Below are 9,187 nucleotides of genomic sequence, written 5' to 3'. Positions count from 1 at the left end.
TTTTGTGCATATAGTCTTGCAGCAGTGATAATACAGTGGTACTTTGGTACTCAACTGTTTTGAAACTCATTGAATTTGGTATTCAACGCATTTTGATGTGAAAATTTGTCCCAGTACTCAACATTTGTTTGCTACTCAATGCACAAGCTAGAATTTTTCTGTGTCAGCTGCCTTGTGACTGACTACATTATTCCTTATGGGAAAAATTTGTTTGCTACTCGTTGTTTTTGGTACTCATCATGCCTCCCAGAACCAATTAACAATGAGTACCTAGGTACTATTGTATATAAAAATAATTGTTTGTGTTTCTTTTTTAGTTGCCTATCCATTAATCCCAACAAGAAGTAATCATAAATCTATGAGCAACTTCATTTTGGTGAATATGGTAAAGTGTTGGATGCTTTTATATATTAATACACTTTTTTTAAAAAAAAATATCTCTCCCTTTCTGTCTTAACAGTGATTGGTACAAAGTGACCTACATGCCTTAAGGGTGGCAAGGAAAATTGGAAGACAGCTAAAACTCAGTCATGTCTTCTGTTTGGCACACTATTCTCTCTCTTCATGGGAACTACAAGAGGTTGGGTTACCTCTTAATCTTCACTGTAAGTCTATGTTGTAGTGCCTCTTTAATGTGCCCCACCACTTGCATCTGTGCCAGTGACATTACGAGCTGCACCAGCAGAAACCTCTCAAGGGTGCCATCAACTCTTTTCAAGCACATAAAAAGACTCGATCTGAGTCACAACAGAATTGGGGTTTTGGATCAAGACTGGATACCCATGCTGCTTGAGAAGTTGAACACCCTCATCCTCAATCATAACAACATTTTCAGTATTTCTATTGGGAGCTTCTCAGTTATTCCAAATGTCAAGTACCTAGACCTGTCATCCAACAAATTGAAGTCATTGGGCAGTCCTATATTTCAGGAACTGAGAATGCTGGAGGTTCTGTTGCTTTATAATAATCATATTGCAAAGGTTGATTCTGCTGCTTTTGGAGGAATTCATACCCTGCAAAAGCTGTATTTAAGTTACAACTCTCTCACACGCTTCCCAATTGAACTCTATACTGGGAAATACAAGCTCTCAGAACTTGTGTTCTTAGATGTTTCTTACAATCGGATCCAGTCAATACCAATTAATGGCATGAGCTTAGTACCAGCCCGACACTTAAGTGGAATTTATCTTCATGGGAACCCATTTCATTGTGACTGCATACTTTATTCCATGCTGAACTTCTGGTATCTTCGACATTTTACTTCAGTGGAAGACTTCAAGACTGAATATACATGCAATAAAGACTCCCAAAAACTGCCTTTATTGCAGAACAATTATTTAAATTGCTCAGAAAGCACCATTAATGGTTCTTTCCATGCCTTTGGTTTTATTCATGAAGCACAAATTGGTAAGAGGATTATAGTACCCTGTGATACCAAACTCAGTGATGCTGGGACTAGTTTTATTTGGATCAGTCCAGATAACCAAGTTTTAGAGCCAGGAAAAACAACTGAACAGTTCAAAGTATTTCATAATGGAAGCCTGGAAATAGATGATGCTCAGTATGAAGACGCTGGACTTTATTCCTGCATTGCAATAAATAAGAAAAGATTATTGAATGAAACAATTGAAGTAAGAATCAATGTCAGCAATTTCACAGTGGACAAATCTTACTCTCATGAAACATTTAACACTGCTTTTACAACCCTTGCAGCTTGTGTAGCCAGTATTATTTTGGTACTTCTTTACCTCTATTTGACACCCTGTCCTTGTAAGTGCAAGTCAAGGAAAAGGAAAAGGCAACTGAACCAAAGTAGCACATCTAATGCATCCATACTAACCTCCAACACACCCCTCAAACTTCCAGCAGATAAGAAGAAAGCTAGCTGTGGCAAAAAGGTGGTGTTTCTTGAACCTGTGAAGGAACCTAAACCAGGTCAAAATGGAAAAGTCAGAATGTTTCCCAATGAGACTGTAATTGCTGGAAGCATTCTGAAAACACCCCGAACAAAATCAGACTCTGATTCCACAAACTCAGCATTCTCGGACATGCCTTTCATGCCATCTTCTTAAGTTTTCCTCCTCCACTGATATCATAATCCTCTCAGTAGCAGCCACAGCTTTATCCAATGTTGTAAGAAAAGTCATGGAAAACTTTCTGATTTTTGAAGAACATGGAAATCTTGAAAGTTAAAGTTAATTGCTGTTAACTTCTTGTTCCTTCTCAGTAGGAAGAATATGTGTTAATCTTAAAACATTCAGGAGGAGCTCATTGTTACATGGCAGGAATAACAGAGTAGAGTGGCATACCTTGCATTCTTACTAATCTTTCCTCTGAAGTGAATTAGGAGGTAGCCTTATGGAGGAACATGCTTGAACACGGGGTTCTCATTCGGTGGAAGAAAGCTTACACAGCAGGGGTCCCATCAGCTTAGGACCTTAGCTGCTTCACTGTATAGAATCAGTGAGACTATATTATCAGGGATGAGACTTTTAATTAAATATGTCTTATAGAGTTCGTAGAAGAACAAAATAGCCATTTATTCAATTTGTGTTCATTGCCTTGAGATACTGGGTACATAAAGAAGCAAATAAATTTATATAACCAGAATATTCTGAAGTAATGTTTAATGTTTAGATAAATTTCAAAACTGGACAGGAATTAGGTTTTTTTTCTATAACGAATTTTAAAATCTAGGAATGGAATGTATGGTAAAACTAGTAAGAGATAAACTTCAAAAAATGATATTTTTTATAGAAATCATGCTGTCCAGAGGTATGATTATTACACCACTTAAGCCTTGAAGGCCTGTATTTCAGAAGGCCTGTATTTCAGAAGGGATATCACTTCAGTCTTGTTAAGAAACCCATAATTCAAAAGTATTTAAGAAGTACTATTTTTCCATCTAATTATGATGAGGACAGAGGTGCACTATTGGAATTTCTGTCTTTATAGGTCTTAAAGGGATAAGAGCCATGATACTGTAGTCGTATATCCAGCCTATTTGTTTGGATTAAAATTTAGATATGTGTGCTGTGTGGACTGAGCAGAAAATATCTACAAAAATGAATGCATAGAATTAGTTTTGTAAAATTATTGAGTTTTGTGCAATTAGATATTTTGTATTAGTTCTACTGCACTTTGACTATTTTTGATTACCTATTTACAGCCATAATCTAAATTGTTGATCCCAAGATAAATGTTGCTTTCACATCAATGGCATGAATGCCTAGACTTTACCTTCTGTAGAGCCTAGATTCATTAAATTTGATGGTTTAGATTCATTTGAGATAGGTAGCTGACCAGTCTTTTCTTAAAAACTTCCAGTGATGAAGCACCTACAATTTCTGAAGGCAATCTGTTCCGCTGGTTAATTGTCCTCACTGTTAGGAAGATTCTCCTTAATTTCAGGTTACTTCTCTCCTTGATTAGTTTCCATCCATTGTTTCTTGTCTTGCCTTCTGGTGCTTTGGAAAATAAGATGACTCCCTGTTCTTTGTGGAAGCTCCTCAAATACTGGAATACTGCAATCATGTCATCCCTACTCCTTCTTTTCTCTAGACTTGCCATACCCAATTCCTGCAACCATTCATATGTTTTTTTTCCTCTAGGCCCTTAATCATCTTAGTTGCTCTTCTTTGCACTTTTTCCAAAGTCTCAACTTCTTTTTTTAATGTGACCATTACAAAAACAGGTATGGTCTTACTAAGGATTTATAAAGCGGTACTAATACTTCAGGTGATTTTGATTCTATGCCTCTTTATACAACCAAGGATTGTATTAGCTTTTTTGGCTGCTGCCTCACACTGCTGGTCCATGTTTTACGTGATTGTCCAGTAGGACTGCAAGGTCTATCTCACAGTTACTGTTTTTGAGCCAAGTTTCACCTAATCTCTACTTGTACCTTTGGTTTTTCCTGCATAGGTGTAAAACCTTGCTTTCTCTGCATTAAATTTCATATTGTTGGATAGGACCCATTTTCAAGTCTTTGTTCATTCTGAGCCTTTGCTTTCCTGACTTCCTCTTTGCAGATTCAGGCTATCTGCTGATATTCTACCTTAGTTATATGTCCCTCTTTCCATTTTTTTATACTTATCCTTTTTGTCTTTCAGTTTACCAGAAAGATCTTTGTGCAGCCTTGCCGGTTTCTTCTTGGATTTTTTGTTTTTCTTTTTTCAATGGTATTGTGTTGGACTGGGCTTTTATGATCATATTTTTCAGAGTTTCCTACACTTCTTGAGTTGTTTTTCCCTTTAGGATTTTTATCCATGGAATTTTTCTTAGGTTCTCTCTGAGTTTGTTAATATTAGTTCTTTTAAAGTTTAAGACACTAGTTGGATTATATTCTATTGCTTATGTTTGCATTATATTGAATTCCAATATGACGTGATCACCCTCACTCAAGGTTCCAGCTACTTCAACTCCCTTTATCTCTTCTTCTCTGTTAGTAAGAATCAGGGCCAGTAGTTGCCTCCACTTTTTGGATGACAAGGTTCTCAGCTCAGTTGGTTAGGAATCTGTTCAATCTCCCTTTCTGCAGAGTCTATATCCCAGTTGTTATCAGGGTAGTTAAAGTCTCCCATTACTACTGTGGTATGTTTTCTACATACATTTGTTAATTGATTAGCAAAGAGTTCATCTATTTCTTCTGCTTGGTTGAGTGGCCTGTAGCAATTTTTATATTAACCAATATGGATTCTAGGAGGTTTTCATCCTTGGTTTTGTGTAGAGATATTTTATATATAAGGGACGCAGTGGCTCAGTGGGTTAGGACGCCGAGCTTGTCGATCAGAAGGTGGCAGTTTGGCGGGTTGAATCCCAAGTGCCGCGTAACAGAGTGAGTGCCTGTTACTCGTCCCAGCTTCTGCCAACCTAGCAGTTCGTAAGCACGTAAAAATGCAAGTAGAAAAATAGGGACCACTATGATGGGAAGGTAACAGCATTCCGTGCGCCTTTGGCGTCTAGTCATGCCGGCCACATGACCACGGAGACATCCTCAGACAAGCGCTGGCTCTTCGGCTTTGAAACAGAGATGAGCACTGGCCCCTAGAGTTGGAAATGACTAGCATGCATGTGCGGGGGAACCTTTACCTTTACCTATTTTATATATAATGCAACTCCACCTCCCCTTTTGTTAGGTCTGTTTCTTTTGAATAGTTTGTTTTCTTCTATCAGTACATTTCAGTAATGAGTTTCATCCCACCAAGTTTCAGTAATGGCAACTATATCAAATCTGCCTTCATGTACTAATATTTCAATTTCTTCCTATTTGTTCCCTAAACTTGGAATGTTAGTGTGTAGGCATTTTATTTATTTATTTATTTTTGGGACTTATATGCTGCCCTATCTTCCGAAGGATTCAGGGCGGCTAACAACAATAAAAAATACAATAATACAAAAGTTAAAAAAGAATTAAACTAGCAGCCCCAATAATAAAATTAAAAACATTTTAAAAATCCTTGTCATCAGTCCAGGTCAGCCTGATGGAAAAGGAATGTTTCCATCGCTTCCCCCTCGTCAGATACTGCCCAGTCGGAGTCCAGACCAGCCCGAATCTGAGCGATTTTATCCACCAGATACTGACTAAACTCCTCGGCCCATCCCTGCAAGGGGTTCTCCCCTGTCCCCTGATTTAAAAGGGAATGGGTCACCCTAAACAGGGCGACTGGGTGGTTATCTGCAGACGCAATGAGGGTGGCGAAGTGAGCACGCTTCGCCACCTCCATTGCCACAAGGTAAGATCTAGAAAAGGATCTTAACTGTGTTCGGTCAGACTCGGACTGAGTGGACCTCCAAATGCTTTCTAGGCCCCTCCTCCAGCACTTGATCTCCCACAGGTCCATGGAAAACCAAGGGGCCAACCGGGATCTGCGCCGGGTCAGAGGCCGCAAAGGCACAACACAGTTGAGAGCCTCCGAAGCAGCCTGTTGCCAGGCATCGACTAAGGTCTCAACCGGGCTGTGGGAAAGGGAGGCAGGAATCAGCCCAAGCGCCATCTGGAACCTATCCGGGTCCATCAGGTGCCTGGGGCGGAACCACCTGGTCGGTTCCGCCTCCCAGCAGCGGGGAGTGGCATGACGGAGGCCCAGCCGCAGGAGATAATGGTCTGTCCATGAAAGGGATTGAGAGGTTTGAGTAACCCCACCCAGACCATTAAGCCACTGCCCAGAGATAAAAATAAGGTTGGGCGTGTTTCCCCCCTCATGAGTCGGACCCTGAATAATCTGGGTCAGGTCCATGGCCATCATGGAAGCCATGAACTCTCGTGCCACCCCCAACGCACCACCCAGGGAAGGCAGGTTAAAATCCCCGAGAACCATGAGTCTGGGAAACTCAATTGCCAGCCCCGAGAGAGTGTCGAGTAGCCCGGGCAGGGCCATTGCCATGCAGCTGGGAGAAAGGTACGTGAGCAACAGGCCCAACTGACCCCCAGGGCCCCATCTCAGGAGGAGGGACTCACATCCGCCTATCTGAGGGGCAGTGGCCTCCCGCGGACAAAGGGCCTCCTTAATAACAACTGCCACCCCGCCGCCCCTACCCTGAGCCCGAGGCTGGTGAAGCACACGGAAACCTGGTGGGCATAACTCCCTCTGGGCCCAACCAAGTTTCCGTAATGCATGCCAGGTCTGCGCCTTCCTCCTTAATCAAATCCCGGATGAGGGGAGCTTTATTCACCACAGACCTGGCATTCAAATAAACCAGCCTGAGCTCAGGTACCTGTCCTCCCCCACCCCCGGAGAAGCAGGATGAAGCCAGAGGGTCGGAGCGTGCCACCGCTCGAAGATAGTGGGGGCGCGATCCCAAATTTCAATATGGCCCTCTGTTCATCCGTCTGCCGCCATTCCCAATCACCGTGGGGATTGCTGTCCCCACCCCGTCCCCTCGGGCCCCAAGACCCCCCCGCCCCCCATTGTACATTGTAACTGGGATTTCCAGCCTTTCCATCATTGGAATTAGATTCCCAAGGCTGGGAAGATTGGGCCCCCTCCCCCCTTCAATTTTAGTTTAAAGCCTTTTTGATAAGATGAGCAAGTCATTTTCCAAATATATTCTTTCCAGTTCTTGTGAGGTGCAGTCCATACCTTGCCAGGTGCCCTTCATATAGGTAATGCAGATATGGTCTAGGAAGCCAGAGTTCTGTGGACAACACCAGTTTTTAACCCAGTGGTTTGTTTCTAAAATCCTTTGCTGCCTCATTGGATGTTGCAAGTATAGATGAAAACACCACTTTTAATATAGATGAAAACAATGTTCCATATATCTAGAATGAGGTGAAAACCGCCAGGATGGTGATCACAGCCACACAATAAAAACCCCATTGCTTTCTCCATGTGTGAATGTTGACACATGTATGGGGGCTTCAGTAACACTGCCACAACCACCAGCTTGTCTTATTTTTTAATTACTCTTGCAACACTGCTTTCTACTATGTTCATTTCCCATCTGTTCTGAAACATGAAAGAGTGTTAAATGGTGTCCTTTGGTCTACAGTTGATAAAGTTGTGGCTATCAGTTTTACTATTCAGTGGTGGTACCCTGAGTCAGCTGTATTTCCTTTTGTACAAAGCCTTCAAGCCCTTACTTGCTACTATATAAGTTCATATAAGTTCATATAAGTTCAAGGACATTCAGTCCTTAAAGAAATGGCTTAGAATGACCATACCTAAAAAGCTATTTCTCTGTAGTTAATGTAAATTAAATTATTTTCTTTGCTTCAGTTCTTCCTCTTAAGCAAAGGAGAAGCAGAGCAGTTTACCCCGTCAAGGACTTGCATTTGTAAATAAGATTAAGAACTATATGTGCAATAGGCCAGTTTAAAAATCTATAGTAAATCTACATCTAAAGCTCTCTGTTCCTTTACATTCTATGTGATTTTCATGTCATCTTGGTTCAACAATAAAGTATCTTGAAACCTTTGAATCCCTGTGTCTTTGATTTTGTAAGTAACCAATCTATTAAACTAAAAATGAAAGGAACTAAATCAACCTTCAATAATCATGTGCTGCTTTGTTCCTTTGGTTCTGTGCATGTTTATTCATTTGGCCATGAATGAATGGGGAGAAGCAGAACTTATGCAAAACATTCTGCAACTGATGTCACACATTGTGCTAAGCCATGGTTTAATCATAGTTTGCTTTACTGCATAACCCCTATTAGCTGAAGTCAGAAATGCTAAGACAATCCAAGATACATTACAGAATAGTATAATGTATGTAGTGCATATTGAATTGAATTGAATTTATTAAATTTATATGCCACCCTTCTCCCTAAGGACTCAGGGCGGCTTACAACAATAAAAAGTTAAAAAACATAAAATACAAAATTTAAAAAAGAATTAAATCATAAATATAATAAATACATAACAGCTAACCCAATAAAATCTAATTTAAAACTATAGACAGTCCAGGGTCGATTGTTGGAACAGCCATGTCTTCAGGTCACGGCGGAATGAGCGAAGGTCAGGGACTGTTCGCAGCTCCAGAGGCAACTCATTCCAGAGGGTCGGCGCACCCACAGAGAAGGCTGTCCCTCTGGGGGTCGCTAGCCGGCATTGCTAAGCCGACGGGGAACCCTGAGGACGCCGACTGTGGGAGCGAACCAGGCGATGGGAGGTTGACAATTGCAGCAGGTGGTCTCGCAAGTACCCCGGGCCTAAGCCATGTAGGGCTTTAAAAGTAATTACCAGCACCTTGAATCGCACCCGGAGGGCAACCGGAAGCCAATGCAGCTCGTGCAGGAGTGGTGTAACATGGGACTATCAAGAAACTCCCATAAGCACCCGCACGGCCGCATTCTGCACCAGCTGAAGCCTCCGGGTGCACTTCAAGGGCAGCCCCATGTAGAGAGCATTGTAGTAATCCAGGCGAGAAGTGACAAGGGCGTGGGTGACTGTGCATAGGGCATCTCGGTCCAAAAAGGGGTGCAACTGGCGCACCAGGTGAACCTGTGCAAAGGCCCCCCTGGTCACAGCAGTTAGATGATCCTCCAGGTTAAGCCGTGAATCCAGGAGGACACCCAAGTTGCGGGCCCTTTCTGAGGGGGGCAATACCTCCCCCCCCATCAGAAGAGATGGAACATATTGGACAATATGAGATGCCAGTATCCACAGCCACTCAGTCTTGGAGGGGTTCAGCCCGAGCCTGTTCTTTCCCATCCAGACCCGCACCGCCTCCAGGCACCGGGACAT

At 42.1% G+C, this 9,187-nt stretch overlaps 1 protein-coding gene across 1 annotated transcript; it reads left to right on the top strand.

Annotated features, from left to right (window-relative positions):
• Nucleotides 1-530: 530 nt before the first annotated feature.
• On the top strand, nt 531-2,072 carry AMIGO2 (adhesion molecule with Ig like domain 2; the record flags this gene model as incomplete). Its single annotated transcript, XM_081330590.1, has 1 exon — nt 531-2,072. The coding sequence occupies one exon, from the start codon at nt 531-533 to the stop codon at nt 2,070-2,072; it is 1,542 nt and encodes a 513-aa protein (XP_081186716.1).
• Nucleotides 2,073-9,187: the final 7,115 nt, after the last annotated feature.

The sequence above is a fragment of the Vipera berus genome (assembly GCF_964194415.1).
Source record: "Vipera berus genome assembly, chromosome: 6".
Taxonomy (NCBI): domain Eukaryota; kingdom Metazoa; phylum Chordata; class Lepidosauria; order Squamata; family Viperidae; genus Vipera; species Vipera berus.
Note: the sequence above shows the minus strand (reverse complement) of the source record. Positions and strands in the feature narration are given on the sequence as shown.